This window comes from Gobius niger, assembly GCF_951799975.1.
Source record: "Gobius niger genome assembly, chromosome: 15".
In the NCBI taxonomy this organism is placed as follows: domain Eukaryota; kingdom Metazoa; phylum Chordata; class Actinopteri; order Gobiiformes; family Gobiidae; genus Gobius; species Gobius niger.
The window spans coordinates 12810811-12827277 of record NC_136866.1 but is presented as its reverse complement, the minus strand read 5'-3'; the positions used below and the strand labels follow the sequence as shown (position 1 = coordinate 12827277).

Sequence of the window (16467 nt, the reverse complement as noted above, 5' to 3'; positions counted from 1 at the left end):
GTTATCAGTGGGAAGTGGGATTGTTTAAAGGGATAGTTCGCCGTTCTTCCATGCTGAGATATGTTCTTACCTGAGCTTAGACGAGTTGATACGTACCTGTCTGGTCTTTGTGCGTTGCCCGTGGAAAAGCGGGGTAGCTTCCAACTTCATCCATATACTGGGAAAGGCTACATGCTAACAACATCTTTGTTCGTTTTGCGTGACTGAGGGCACGCACAAAGACCAGACAGGTACGTATCAACTCGTCTAAGCTCAGGCAAGAACATATCTCAGTATGGAAAAACGTTGGCCTGTTCCTTTAACTGGGACTAGAGGCAAGTTGGTTATTTTATACTCACTACTGCCACCTCAGGTCTTACGCATAACTGCAGGTTCTATATTAAAGGGATATTTCAGGATTTTTGACATAAGGCCTCATTTCCTAGTTGTCCAGAGTGTTGTTGATTTCTGGAGATATTTTTTTTTTTGTAATTCATTGCAGTTCTTGTATTTGAAGAGCTACGTGGCGCTAGGCTAATGCAAGGCTAGCACATTTCTACGGTATAAAAAAACAGTCTGACCCGCTCCACAGTGAAATCACTTGACCTTGCATCACATGAATGATCGCATTTTGAGGGACTATTTTGTTGCAGATCACTCCGCTGCTGCGTAGCTTGTACAACCCCGAAGCTGATGCTGCTCAATTATAAGTTCTTTTAAATGCAATAATGTGACGAAACCACGACCATGAAAAAGCAAGAAAATACACGACAAAATAAGTGATGAAACATGACAAAAATGCTTTCAAATGAGGCATTAAACTGTTGCTCTGGGCTTTAATACCATTGTCAGTGAAGGTTCACAGACGTGTCTATATAAAACAGTGAAATCATCTTACTCTGCTAAACTCAACAAAGCCGCAGATATGAGGTGATATAGTGTTATATTATAAATATATGTATATATAGATATAGGTTATTCACTGTTCGTGAGGGGAAAAGAGCTGTTTCGTGATGGAGCGCACAGCCTCCCGCCTGAGGGGAGAGGGTCGAACAGTTTGTGTCCCGGGTTAGGAGGGCGAGCTGTGATCCGACCTGGAGCAATGAAGTAATACAAATATAAGATTCAGTGAATGTGATGCAATGGCAAGTCAATAGCAGCAGTTTTTTTATTTTATTTATTTCACTGCTCACTCTAAAAATGTACAGCACGAGTTGTGGCTGCAGAATTAGCCTGTTGTGGATGTTTCGGGTTGATTTTGTCTATAACGCAGGCATGTCCAGCACAGGTTCTGGTTATGACATGTGATCTTGTTTCTCTGCAAGTTTTGGAATGCATCTTCTCCGCCGACGGTGAAAAGATCAACATAAATTGATTTTCTGTTAGGACACTCATATAAGATATAGAGCCTCACCGTCCCATGAGTAATTAAGTCCCGTGCCCTTGGTCTGAATGACAAAAGTACTCCCCAACTCGAACTGCGCCAGAGTATCTCCGTCTCTGTCACATTTCCCTCCGTCTGTGACCTCGCCTAATTCTCCCGGGTCGCAGATAAAAACCTGCCTTTTGCGAGCTTGTTCTGCACTGGCCCTGTTTTTTTTTTAACGCTCCCAGCAGCACCTGAGCCAGACGAGAGGGGCCGGCTCATGTTACTGCACAGACACGCCGAGAGGTGTCTTGTCCAATTTGAACCTGGAATGTTTTCAGTTCCAAACTTGCTCCGTGCCTGTTATTGTGTCAAGCTGTGTTGATTTTTTTTTTTTTGGGTAGAGTTTTGCACGAAAAACAAAAGACTGAGACTGGAGCCTTTAGCTAAGTGTTTTTGTAATGGCTTGTAACTGCTGTTGCTCTATATATGGGCTCTCCAACCTTTTGCCCCCATGAACTGTACGCTTTTTGAAACAGCGTGATCTGAGTATACTTGAGTGACTATGGATACCCTGCACAGTTTACAGATATTAGAATTATATTTACTTTAAGTGTATATGACATGTTTTCATTCTTTTGAACATATGGTGGATAACATCTGTTGTAACAATGATCATTTTATGTCAGTGAAGCAGCAATTTTAATGAAGAAAGGAAGTGACATAGATAGAGGTAAAGTCCCACAGCAGTTGGACATCCCACAGCATGTGACATCATACACAATAGTAAGCTACTTCTGGGTCTAAACTGTTGAGAGTTCCATAAACACAGCAAAAAACGATATAACAACAGATATGTAAAAGGCCAAAACCTGTTTTACACCAAATTAGAATAATATAGCTCACTATTTCACCAGATCATTTTATATTTACAATAAGCCTTCGTTGTGTTTGAAAAAAATACTGTGATGATTAATGTCAGAAAAGACTTACTCAAGAAAATCTAGAGTAAATGTAATATTTCTGTGCATATGAGGCTCCAATCAGCAAAATCCCATTCTAGTGAATGGGGTAAAGCTCCGTTGGACCCGGAAGGGATTACATCATAACCCATTGACTCATGGTTGCACGTTAAAAATGTTTTTTGCCTCTATCTATGTCACTTCCTGAAAGTGTCCAATAAGGAAGTAAAACTATAAACGTCACAAAAATGGTCAAAACTAAAGAAAGCGTTTTAAAAATATAATTGTGTTGACTTTGTTTTAGCAAATATTGCGTCTAACGTTTCATATGCACTTTAATTGTTTGCTGACTTAGTTGCAACTCTACTATAGCAGGGTTTCCCAAAGTGAGGGCCAGGACCCTCAGGGAGGTTTGCTTTTTAGTGAAATCCAGTCAAATTTCAAAATAAACTATTCAAATACATGTTAAAAACCTGATTTTAAATGTTTTGCCACCCTAAAGTTGTAGAAGAGGCGCTCACTTTTTTGTGTCCCGACCAAATAACTATGGAAACCCCTCAAGTATAGCATGATCATTTCCTGTAACCTTCCAATAAAAAACAAATGAAATTGACATTGACATAATATGGATTCTGTCAGTAGCTTTAGGTCTAACCTCCCTAAAAGTGGTTTGCCTTGTCCCTTGAAGATGAATGGTAAAGTCCTGGGTATTGGTCACCTAACTGGTCTAATTGAAAAGCACAGGATGCACAATTGATTCGACCATTGATTACTGGCTTGCTTGAATCTGCGTGTCCGGAAAAGCCACAAAGGTGACAATGCAGAGTGGTTAACCTCCTATTCAGGGCATTCATGCGAGCTGCCGAAGAGAGGCACACCCACAGCTGTCGCCGGGACACTGCCACTGTCCTCGTCCCGAACACATGAAAGAGCATTACATGGATTTATTGACTGCTTTGCCATGTTGATAACCCAGAGTTAAATAGGTGAACCATTGTTTGCCCTGTGAGTCATGCTGTTTACCAAACGGGGGAATACGTGATGTATTTCCTTATTTGAAGCTAATATTGTATAAAACTTTAATAGAGTGTGCCAGAGAAAGTCACTGTTACCGAAGAGATCCAGATGTTTGCGGATGCTAGCATGCATTTTCCATTAGCTGAAAATAATATAAAAAATGAAGAAAAAAGCTGTTAGCTGTACACACAGTAGTGTCCAAGTGTTTTGATGTGAACAATAACTCCAGTATTTAACCTTTTAACATCTCCATTAGTTTATGGGATTGTTAGGTGATGATGTCATCACTCGACGTCCAGATCCAATGGAACTTTAGCTCTATTCACTATAATTATAGAGCCGCTATAGAGCCGAAGCTCTTTTTAAACATCTGATCACACAGAAATATTACATTTACTCTGTTTTTTTTTTAGTAAGTCTTTTCTTCCATACACAATGAAGGGTTATTTTCAATATATCTTCATTTTGCCTGGAGAAATGGTGAGATATTTCATTGTTATTAAGTGTAAACCAGTTTTTTGCCTTCTCTCTGTTGTTATTTCAGCAGAAGATTCTGATAAAGTTGCTCTTTTTGCTGCGTTTGTCTGTGGAGCTGTCAACAGTTTGGGCTTGGTTGCAAATATCCCATGATACGACGCTTAGCGATATGACATCAAATCCTTCTATCTTTAAATAAACATTTGAATAATACGTTTGCAAAGTGGTGACGTCACAGCTCTACTTCCGGGTCCGCAGATGTGCGAGAAACTACAAAAACTTAGCGTAGCTGCTGCGCCATTAGCATTTATCTCCGCTAACCCGGATGAACTGATTTTGGTAAATATTACTTTTATAGCTGTAGGTACAGCATTTTTGGCTAATGGGCCTGATAAATAATTATGTTCAGTAACTCTACGTTGAATTTCAGAAATAGTGAATGTGGTATTGAAGAGCTGTTTTGTAGTTTCTCGCACATCTCGGGACCCGGAAGTAGAATTGTGACGTCACCACTTAACAAACGTATAGCAACTCCCACCATAGAAATAAATAATAAATAGGAGAAGCGGCGTTTGATCCTAGCGTATGCAGACAGTTAGCAAGTCGGCTAGTCCTGTAATGGTCTCTGTTAGCCTTGTATTTCTCCTTTAGCTATTAGCACCTAGCCTTTCAACATTGCAAATTATGAAAGATCCAGATGTTTTCAGCTGTTGTTACCCCGACTATAGTACTATAGTTGGGTGAATGTCCACACCTTTTGAGATTTTACTTAGATAAGAACTAGCGTGTAAAAGTGGCCTGAGCTAAATACCAAATCAGTTTCTGCTATTGTCGGAGCAGGCTCTGATCGCTAAAGGCATTTCTATGACTGCTCTGCTTTTCAAAGTAAAAGTTTCCCCACGTGGATTTGGAGACATAAGCGGATATTAACTGCAGAACCGTGGAGCCGATGAATCATTTAAAACTTGTTCTTTTTCCTTGTTTTTATTTATGCGATTGGACTTTGCGGTCAATGCGCTGGCGGTCTATAGACGCGGCGGTGACTGGGCGCACGACCGCGGTTTCCATTCATTAAGTACATTAGGCGACATGTTGGGCCAGTGAAGTCTGAGGCAGTAAATCAAACCTGCACTCGCAGCCTTGTAAACATATCGACTGCAGCCCAGTGGAGGAGCAGTGTTTGTGGAGCCGTTTGGATTCTCGGTCGCTGTGGCAAGTTTTGTGTTCAGTTATTTATGCTTTGTCATCGGAGTGGGGAAGATTTGACGGAATGTTTGAAACTGGCAGTATAAAATGTTGTTTTCATAATTATATTTAACCACGATGGCTTAGTTGCACACTCGAGCAAAACAACAGTTGGACAGTGGGAGTAAATTAAAATGTGTACGTCAATATTTGTGCGGTTCATTTCAGTGAATGTCAAGCTTGTTTTGAGGAGCTGCACGGGAATTAATTTTTGAAAAACGATTTGTGATACTTGTACACCAATTATACTTTTTTACCACGTTTTCCCAGTTTTTTTTTTTTTCTTTTGTAGTGATGTTTATTATTTCACTTCCTTATTGGACATGGGCAGGAAGTGACAAGTAACATTCATAACCGTCGCCATGCCAACTACGTTATACCATTGACAGACTCAAGAAACAAAACAAAAAAGTACAAAACTTTTGCCTCTAAACTAGGGCTGGGACAAAATGTCAGATTGTATTTGTATCGCAATACTTTTTGCCGCAATACCAAGTGTCTAATACTTTCAATACTTGTGTTTGGAGCCATTTTTATCATACGCTGCTTTGTCATCCAGTGACAATTATACCCGCTTTGTTATGAAATGACATTTGGTTTATAAACCTTGGACACATGACTGATTTCTTTTTACACATTTTAAGGTAAATACTACTTATCATAATTACTAGGTGTGTCGCAATACGTATCGGATCGGCCCATGAGTATCGTGATACATATCGGATCGTGACAAAAGTGGATCGTCCCGGGCCTACACTGAACTGAAATAAAATCATGATTAAAACTTACCACAGACATTATCCATCAGACTAATGGAAACTTGGTCAAATTCCTTGGATCCTCGCTCGGACTGACAAAATTACAACTTGTAAACTCGGAGATGTCCAGAGAGCTCCGAGTTCAGATAGGAAAAGAAGACGGTAATGGTGGCCCCCGGTGGAGGAGCGCAGCTACTGATAAAACTTGACGAAACCACACAACGCATATGTTTGTGGAAAAACCTTCATATAACGTTAGCATCTTATTAGCTAGCTGTTGTAGCATTAGCCATTTTGTTTACATTTACATTCGCTCTGTGCACTGCAAAAAGCAAATATCAAGCATTGTCTTAAATGACTTGAATTGAGGAAATATATCTTGTTTTGAGCGGTTTTCACTAATTTTTCCTGATCGGACCCAGTTTACTTTGCTTGTTGAAGGACATTTCAGACTGGTTCTAAGGTAAATCTCGCTTGAAATAAGAAAGTAAAATTGCCAATGAGATAAGACCAATTTTTTTTACCCCATTGGCAAAGAAAATGACCTGATATAAGGACGAAATGTATCGAAACGAGTCAGAAACATCACAGAACAAGTGAAATAATCTAGGACAAATGCCCAAGAACAACTTACCTAGTCAAAACAACTAAAATTTGGATTATTATGCTCAAATTGAGATGTTTATACTGATCTAGTTAATTACCTTTTGCAGTGTGGTCGTACGTCGTAATTTTCAAGTGGGAAAAATACCAGTTGCCAGTCATAATTACAAAAGACATCAAACCTGTTATTGGTTTTTTATGAATTCCAAACCTTATACCGCCTAAATTGTTAGTAATAGTGAGTCACATTGAAGTTTGACATTGTTTGGAGCGTGTGTGTGAGCTGAGTGGAGTTTGCTCGTCTCTGCGTCAGGAGCCAGCAGGAGTGAGGCTGTGTTTGACGCCTTGTTGCCTCTGTAAACAGCCTCAGTGCACTGATAAACATGCACCTGCCGCTAACTTTACTGTTCAGCTGCTGTGCCGAAGAGACTGGCGGGGTGCACTGTAGCATCATGGGAGCTTGATTAGCTTGCATATGGATAAAAAAAAAACTATACTTTAAACTATGCTGGTTTCGTTGGAACACAGACGTATATTGGCGAAAGTTTCACCCGTTTTAGCTCCAGAACGTTTTATCATACGCATTGCTATAAAACCAGTGTACAACGTTACCAAAGAGAATAATATCGGACTTCTTGATACACCGCCTCCCTCATCCACTAAAATATTCAAAGCTGACAGTAAACTGGTACATAGTGTGTGAAATATTTAGTTCCCGTGGCCAGCGGTGCCGAATGAAGATGTGTGTTCATCATTTTTTATTGTGAAATGTCAATCGGGCTTTACCGCGTGTGATTGTAGTTTTGTCAGGGCATGTCTTCCTCAGTGATTATGACGACTCCTCATCGCATTTACGGGAAATCTGTTTCTCCATCGCTCTGAAGACATTTCCCGTTATCCCACGTCAGACTGCACATGACGGCAAACTTTAGTCATACGTGTACGTGTGTCGTATACGCTGTGAGTATCGTACACGCTGGCTGGTGCTTCATAAAGACTATGTTTGGAGAAGTCAGTAATGAAAAATCTGTGTTGTCAGGAATCTGGCCTGGAGCGCCCCCTAAAGGCAGCAGTGGGATGACACATATTAAAAGCTTTGCAGTTTTTTTTTGTTTTTTTTTGCCATGTTTTTATCACGTTTTTATCACAGTTTTGTCACATTTTTGTCACGTTTTTGCCATTTTTTGTCAATTCTTTTTTTCACGTTTTTGTCAGGTTGTTGCCATTTTTTTGTCACGTTTTTATCATGTTTTTCACGTTTTTGTCACGTTTTTGCGATTTTTTGTCAGCATTAATTTTCACGTTTTAAGTCACGTTGTTGCCATGTTTTTGTCATGTTTTTATCATGTTTTTTGCCATGTTTTTGTCACATTTTGATCACCTTTTTTGCCATGTTTTTGCCATGTTTGTGCCATGTTTTTGTCACGCTTTTGTCACGTTTTTGCGATTTTTTATCACGTTTTTTGTCACGTTGTTGCTATGTTTTTGTCACGTTTTTGCGATTTTTTGTCAGCATTTTTTTTCATGTTTTTAGTTACGTTGTTGCCATGTTTTTGTCACGTTTTTGCCATGTTTTTGTCACATTTTGATCACCTTTTTGCCATGTTTTTGCCATGTTTTTGTCAACGTTTTTATCACGTTTTTGTCACGTTTTTGTCACGTTTTTGTCACGTTTTCATTGCTTTTTTGTTGCGGTTTTTTTGCTACTATCTTAATCATATTTTCGTTGTTCTTTGTAACTTTATAGTCACTTCATTATCACGTTTTTGTTGCAAAAGCTTTCAGTTTATTTTTTTTGTTTTTTGTTTTTTGCTAATGGCATGCTAACAAAGACTCTGTGATGAACACACTTGGAGTGCAGAACTGCTCAAGACGTGTTCACTGATGATTCATGAAAGGAAATAAAGAGTCTTGGCTCCACAAAAAAAATTAGTCCCAGCTCCAACAGTTTGCTAAATGTTAGATTGATTCTGCATGATGGGTCTCCTTTCAAATGTTCCGATGCCGTTGCCTACGTTTCCCGGTATGAGAATCACTTTGTTAGCTCTTGTTTGTAAGTGACAGAAGATAAAATACTCTGGACAGAAGTAACCCCCCCCTCCGTTACACAAACATAGGCTTATCAGAACGTGTAACCAGACCGGAGAGAGCCTGGATTAAACATGGCCTGTGCAATCTTCAACTGACCAGAGCGGGGGAAAGAGTGCGTGCTTTGAGATACCGCAGTTTGACTAATGCTATCGGCAGCGAGTGTATACATGCGAGCGCAGGACACAGGATAAGGCCGGTATGTCCACTCTGCGCGCGGATGCTGCGTTCGCTGACCATCTGGAAAATGTAAAAGGCGACTCCGCTGTGATAAAAAAAAGAAAAAAAGAAAAAAAATACTTCCAGTTTTTGAAAAATGGCCCGAGTTGCCGGACTCTGGCGCAGCGGCGGTGATGAATGGAATATGACGGAGCTTTGAAGTGGCAGAAAGTGAGGGAAGCCCACACCTCCTCCTCCTCCTCCTCCCCTTCCCCTCTGCCGGGTTCCCTCCAGATGGAAAAGGCATCGGAGGAGACTGAGTCAACGCTACAGGAGCGGTATCTGGGTTCAGCTGGATGTTTAGCGTGCACTGACAGCTCTGTGAAACTGTAGATGTTCCTGTTGCTATGTCAGATGTACGAGGGCTGCGAGCGGATTGCAAGTTTCCTAACATGTGTTGGGATTGTGGTCGCAATTTGGGGTTTCTTTTGTTTTACTTCAGGATTCAGTTCCCTGCCATGTTTAACCTCTTACTGTTTTTTTGTTTTTTTGTCACATTTTTTGTCATATTTTTGTGTTTTCGTTGTCTTTTTTGTCGCTTTCTTCATCATATGTTTCCCTGCTTTTTGACACTCTTTCTTTCCGGCACATTTACTAAATAGCCAAACCAGATAGTTAAAGGGATATTTCAGGATTTTTGACATGGGGCCTCATTTCCTAGTTATCCAGAGTGTTGCTGATTTCTGGAGATATTTTTTGTTTTTGTAATTCATGCAGTCCTTATATTTGAAGAGTTACGTGGCGCTAGGCTTGTGCTAGGCTAGCGCATTTCTATGGTATCAGCTAGCCTGCATTAAAAACAGTCTGACCCGCTCCACAGGGCACCTGAGGCAAATCACTTATAACACCAGACTAACCATATAAATGTCTGTGTCCATAGAATAATTCTTGGAATATAACCGACCTTGCAGCACACGAGGGACTATTTTCCAGCAGATCACTCCGCCGCTGCGTAGCTTATACAACCACGAAGCTGATGCTGCTCAAATATAACTTATTTTAAATGCAAAATGGTTAAAATCACTCCATCGACGCAGACATTTATATCATTAGTCTGGCGTTATAAGTGATTTGCCTCAGGTGCACTGTGGAGCCGGTCGCTGATATCGTAGAAATCCGCTAGCCTAGCATAGCACTAGCCTCGCGCCATGAAACTCGTCAAAAACAAGAACTGCTTGAATTACAAAATAATCTTCTGAAAATATCTCCAGAAATCAGCAACAGTCTGGATAACTAGGAAATGAGGCCCTATGTCAAAAATCCTGAAATATCCCTTTAACTTTTAGACTCGTATAAACATTTTCTGAAGTCTGACTCTCTGAACTGATTGATTTTAAAACATGAATTGCAATTATGAATCCGAATAGAATACATAGAAAATCCACAGTTAAGTGCAGCCCACCAGTATGTCCCTCTTCCACATTATCCAGTGTAACTCATTTGTTAATGTACACACACAGCTTATTGAAAACGATGCAGGATCGGGAGAACGTCTATAGTTTTTCACAGAATTGTCTTTATGCCAGAAACGGGGGGGGGAAAACATCTTAACTCCGAACGCCTGACAGACCCTATGCGTATAAATCTGCGCCGCCAATTGCTCGTTCCCTCCTATGGCTCATGAAAAATGTATCCCGGCTATAATTTGACACTTCTCTCAGACTGTTCTGGAAACGGTGGGCCCAGATCGCAGCTTTGCATGGGCTTAGTTTTGGGTTTGCACACGCAGCCGGTCATCGCGGGATTAGTCGCCTCGGATCTTAAAGAACAGAGGGGTTTTTTTTTTTTGTCTGTTTAAACTTTCACTCCGCTCCTGGGTTCCTGTTTGTCGTCACTCCCTGTCATTTCGCGCCACACAGGAAGAGATAAGTCCTTTTTGATGAAATACTCTCGCGGCCTTTGTTTAGCTGCTGGTCACAGATAAGCGACTTTAAAGATACACGTGCATGCTTATCTGTGGCTGGACATGACATATGATCATCAAGACTAGAGTTCAGTTTATGTAAAGGTTTTGTTTGTGTTACATTTTGTCACTCGTGAGCTTTATCTTCCTAGTTTCTCATTAACCCCCACCTTAACCGAGCACTTTTTCTCCAGTTTTTCCCAAATCTGAAAGCTTCTCGACTGGCGCTTACACCAACGGTTAGTGCTCGTGCTTCACAGCTAGAAGGTCCCGGGTCTTTCTGTGTGGAGTTTGCATGTTCTCCCCCGTGTCTGTGTAGGTTTCCTCCAGGTGCTCTAGTTTCCCCTACCACTAAAAACATGCACAATAGGCCAGGATGAAAGAGAGTGTGTTTGAGGGAGCGCATGGGGGACAGATGGAAATTAGCCCAGGCTATAATCCGGCGTGGCTTGTTTACATGCATGAGACCCATGTACTGCACTGTCCCGACCAAATAAATATACGCCAGTGAAACGCCTCATTTGAAAGCTAAGACCTACGAAACTCATCCAAGCTTCTTCCTTGCTTTTTGTTATCACGGTTTAGTCATTTTATTGTCTTTTTTTTTAACATGTTTTCATTGCTTTGTCTGGCTGCATGCAGCACGTTGCTTCCCGTTTGTTTGGGCCGAGTGTTTCCCTGGGATTGACCTGACAGGCGCTGCAGCATTGCGCCGTATATATTATTTTCCATACTGTGACAGGACCTCAACCTTTATTAAAATCTCGATTAGATTAAAATTCGATACATCGCCCAGCCCTACATTCTAGTCACGTTTTTTATCATGATTTTGTTGCTTTTTAGTGCATTTTTTGCCACATTTTTGTCACATTTGTATGGCTTTTTGTCACTTTATTGCACATTTTTGTTGCTTTGTTTCGTTTTTTTGTTTTTGTTTGACGTTACTGTGATCACGCCACAAAAATGTGACCAAAACGTGACAAAAAAGCTACCAAAAACCGTGATGAAGACTGACAATCGTAATGAGGAAGAAGCTTGGATTCGTTTTGTGGGTCTTAGCTTTCAAATGAGGCTGGAGACACTGGAGAGAATGCATGGGTTGAGAGGTTGAAGAGTCAGAGGATTTTAAAAGATCTGACTTTCAATGACCTCAATCATGTCAAATCGCTGATCACATAAATTACCTGAAGACAAGGCCAAAAACGTTGCAAGAAACCCGAGCTGTAAGATGACTGCCATTACAACAGAACTGATGAATCATAAATCTCACCCGATGCCAATACTTGTCCAAACAATTCATGTAGATCACTCTCCATAATTGCTCCAAACCACTCAAAACAAGATTAAAAAGAGCTTCCAAAACACACGTCACGTTTGGGTCGGTCGGGGCCTGTTTCTGCCGGAGCCCGAGGAGGTTTGATTCTGTTTGGGAGGCAGCACCGGCGGACGCTGTCAGAGATGAGCTTTTGTCGAGTCTTGCCGGAGCTCAGGTGCGAAACTGAACCCGGGGCCGAACCGGAGAAGAAGCGCAGAAGAAGCGGTCGTGTGCGTTGGTGGAGAATGCTGGGTGTATTATCGTGGCACCCCGGCCTGACCTTTACGCAACCGCTTCTTTTCTCGATTTTTCCTGTTTGTGGCTCCGGTTTGGTAAGGGTGATTTAGTTTAGCGGGGGGGCATTGAATTTCTGTGATGAATGTTGGAGCCTCAGAGGAAAGCGGTTGGTCAGCGAAATTGTGTTCTCTTTTTTTTTATGGGGAGCATAGGTGAGATGAAATGGCTTGTATTGTTGAGTTGCTTTGTGTGAGGAGGATAAAGGTGCTAGTTTTGTTCATCTCATATCGTAGCGCCTTTAGTTTGACTGTATTGTCAGCTGCATTTGACCCATCCTTCAGTGCTATGTAGCAATACTTTTTTTTCCTTTTCCTTACATTTTATTTCTTTTGCATTTGCATCATTTGTTTGAGGACCAACCAAGAAACTTCCTTTAAAGGGACTGGATGCAAGTTGGTCATTTTTTGCTCACTACTGCCACCTCAGGTCTAGTGCGTAACTGCAGGTTCTATATTTAGCTTGTGCATGACAGCACTGCGGACCCGAATTCACAGCTTTTTGAGTGACAGGATTTTAGAGGCAGTTGTGGTGAACAGGTCTGAGGAGGAAAATACATTATTTAACATTTAAGCTCTGTATAGTCCCTCTAACTACTAAAAGGTGGGAAAAAAAGTGTTTTTTTCCCCCGTTTTTTTCCTCTCTTTTCTTTTAATGTGTTTTTTCCCCCAATTTCCCACCAATTTTTTCTAAATGTTTTTTTTTTTTCATTTTGGCCAAAAAATTCCCTGTTTTTTTCCCAATGTCCTTTGCCAAAAATTATTTTTTCCATTTTTTTCCTCCAACTTTTTGAAATGTGTTTTTTCCCCAATTTTTTTCAACCTGTTTTTCCATTTTTTTTTTCCCTTTTTGTCAAATGATCTTTCACTTTTTCATCAACAGCATCAAAACTTGAATATAAAGATTTTATATTTCTTTTCGATACCAGTAGTAGCTAAACCTTTTTTTCTCAATACCAGACTGCTATTATTTAACAGTACCCAGCCCTATAGGTCAAGGTCAAGGTCAAATTTATTTATAGAGCACATTTACAAACAGCAGGCACTGCCCCAAAGTGCTGTACAGATTCATAAAATAAAACAATTTTATTAATACAAATAGATAATAAAATCAACACGAGAAAATGCTCAGCTCAGCTCGTGCCGAAGGCCAGTGCAAAAAAGTCCTCCTATAGTCCTCTGCCACTGTGCAGACACATTCACATTTCAAAGGATTTACATGAATGTTAATGTTCCCTGTTCTAAATGCCTTCATTCTGACGTTCCCCTCTCTGTTCCCCCTCTCTCCTGCTCAGCGTGCGGACGTGGATTCTACAAGTCGTCGTCCCAGGACCTGCAGTGCTCCCGCTGCCCCGCCCACAGCTTCAATGACCGCGAGGGCTCCTGGAGGTGCGACTGCGAGGACGGCTACTACCGCGCGCTGTCCGACCCCCCGTCCGTGGCCTGCACCCGTAAGTCCCGGCTCGCTCCGTGTTCCCAATAACAACTGATCTTGTCCTATGTTCAGAGAGAGTCACTGTGCTAGTGTTCGCCAGTGACGGGATTCATGGCTCTTTAGAGGCAGCTGAATCTTTAAAACTCATATTGTCTTAAACCTAATTTGCAGGAATATTATGATTAAACTTTCAGATGCTTAAGCTCAATTCATTCTAACCTTGGAAATGCGTGTCAAAGAGGCTACAACTGCCATACAAGGCGTTGTTTTTGTGCCAAAAGACTTCCACTTGTGGGTAATGCTCGGCCTGTAGCTGTTTTCTTATGTCTGCTCAGTTAAATTTGTGCCATATTGCTTAAAAAAACTGACCGAACTGTACATTTTGTTCTTGGACATTTTGGTCCTGTGACACAAAATGCATTTATAGTTATTCATACATGTACAGAAATATTGTGATGTGAAATGAGTTGAAGAAACACAATGAAAGCGCTTGATTGTGTTGTCATAGCTGCAACAGTTGTTTTTACCCTGTTGAGATGCTCTTAAATTCGAAACCTCATTTGTAACTCCTGAAATGTTTTGGCGAATGCTTCTCCATGAAAACGTCCGATTTTTTGCCGTAAAGTTTACTCCCGAACTCCTGTCGCGGTCCCATTCTGCACGGTGTCATAAAAAGACAAAATCCTCTGCGGCGAATTTGGATTCGAGTCCCTCACACATCAGCGGAGACAGGCCCGGCTCTGCGCTCTCCCCCCGGAGGGCGTGCCGCTCCCCGCTCGCACAGTAGCGGCACCTTAAAATAAACATGTTTCGAAAAAGCAACCCCGCCCTGGCCCCTGCGTGCGCCCGCTGCCTCCGGCCCGAGCAAATGAGCCGTCAGCGGTTGTGACAGAAAGCCCTGGCGCTCTGGCCCGGGCCGAGCTGCTGCTGCTGGAATCTGGTCTTCGAGATGCAGGGAGGGAGGGGGGGGATTGTTTCTCTCATCATTTTAAAGGAGCTGAGACAGAAAACAGACACGAGGGCTGCAAATGCAATCAGAGCGGAGGTGCAAAAGGACAGCAGAGGGAACATGTGTGGGGCAAAGGGAGGGCATGTACAATGTGACCCAGTGTAACCTGTTAGAACACAGACTCCAGGGGCAGCACTAGACTTTTGTTAGCCCATGTTCAAACTCTCTAAGTGCCAGTAATATTCACAAACCTGACGTGAACAGCTATGGAATACGTTTAAAATCTGGATGATCAAATCTGCGAGTTTTGCCTCCAGTGCTTGCGGACCAGGCGCCTCCCCATTAAAAGACACGCACCATTAAACACCCTGCTTTTGCCATTTTTCATTAAGCCCCATTTGCATTTCTTTAAAATCATCACCCACACGCCGGCGTACATCCATAAGCTCGATCCAACGACGCCGCTTGTTGGAGCCGGGGTGTGTTGTCCTCTGTGCGCACAAACTAGGCCAGCGCAGGATCCCTAATGTGTGTGTGAAGAAAGTGATATTATGCAAATACAGTGGAATTCCGGAGCGCTGCACCGGCTTGTTGTTGCTATAAATCAGAGAATCAGACCTGAGTCGGTTGTTGTTGGTTGTACTGTTGTTGGCCTGCTTGGAACAGGGTAGTAATCCGTTGATATCTACTTGAGTAACTTGTGAAGGAACTGTACTTTAAGAGTGTTATCGCGTGGTATAGGTGAGACTCGCATGATGTTTTCATTCCACTCTTACAGACAACAAAATATCTACTCTAGTAGCTCCTACACACTCCACACTTTTTTTTTTTTAATGTTTAATTCTTAGCCTGAGCTTTGAACTAAAAAACAACAACAAAAAATTACTAATTTTTTTTCACTTATAAATAGCCTAAAAAAAACAAAACTCCTGAATTTAAACCTGGGTCTATCTACAGTATTATTTAGATGTTGGCCATTCTTATAAATAAAATGGCTTATTTCTATATGAAAACATAGAATGACAGATACACTGCAATAATTTTTTTCCCTCAGATTTATATCAGTAATGCTCAGCAAAAGTTTCAAATTGATATCTAAATATATTTTTTTTTACCCCCATTGACCTGCAATCTCGCCTTAAAGGTGCATTATGCAACTTTTTACGCAAGAAAAAAACGTTTATGTTTATGTGCATTTGACCTTGTAGTGACCCAGCAGCTGTATGAATGGTCTTTACTTTCGATCAAGGTGGTCTTTACAACGCTCCAGGATCCGTTTTTTTGTAGGTTTTCTGGTGAGAGGCTCCGTGAGCAGGGAAAACCTTCCAAACAAATGGTCCTGGAGCGTCCTTGAGACCACTGTGATGAAAACTAAAGGCGCCATGCTGTCCACTCACACAGCCACGGGGTCACTACAAGGTCAAATACACACAAATATCAACTTTTTTCCCCCACATAAAAACTTGCATAATGCACCTTTAAAAACAGTAGAGATTAAGATAGAGCTGGGTGCGACACTGGTTTATCAGAAATAAAGCAACCTCAAGTTTCTACTGTCGTTGAATTATATTCAGGCGATGTTGCTCTTTCCTGAGTCAGTATTTTGACTATGCCCCTCACCGGCTGTACCTGAGACGAGACATAATTCTTTGTCATTCACGAGGGTTGCCGTCTACGCTTGCCCCAAAAACTCCGGGTGCCTGTTCCACCTGTGTGTGGGGGTGTGTTCCTCCGCTGACACTATAGCTGTACTCATGAATAATTTGGCTGCAGTCTGGAAAGTTTGCTGCTTGTGTGTAGATCCCAGCCTTTCACACTAAACTGAGCGGCTGTTATTGATAGCGATGGAATATTATTC

The 16467-nt window shown here is 41.5% G+C and overlaps 1 protein-coding gene across 4 annotated transcripts in view; it reads left to right on the top strand.

The window, feature by feature from the left end:
* Window positions 1–16467, top strand: part of epha7 (eph receptor A7) — a 146887-nt gene that overhangs the window by 25771 nt on the left and 104649 nt on the right. For all 4 annotated transcript variants that reach the window (XM_079571747.1, XM_079571745.1, XM_079571746.1 and 1 more), the window contains exon 4: window positions 13521–13676. In XM_079571747.1, coding sequence (XP_079427873.1) covers window positions 13521–13676 — 156 coding nt within the window. The remainder of the gene's footprint in view (window positions 1–13520; window positions 13677–16467) is intronic.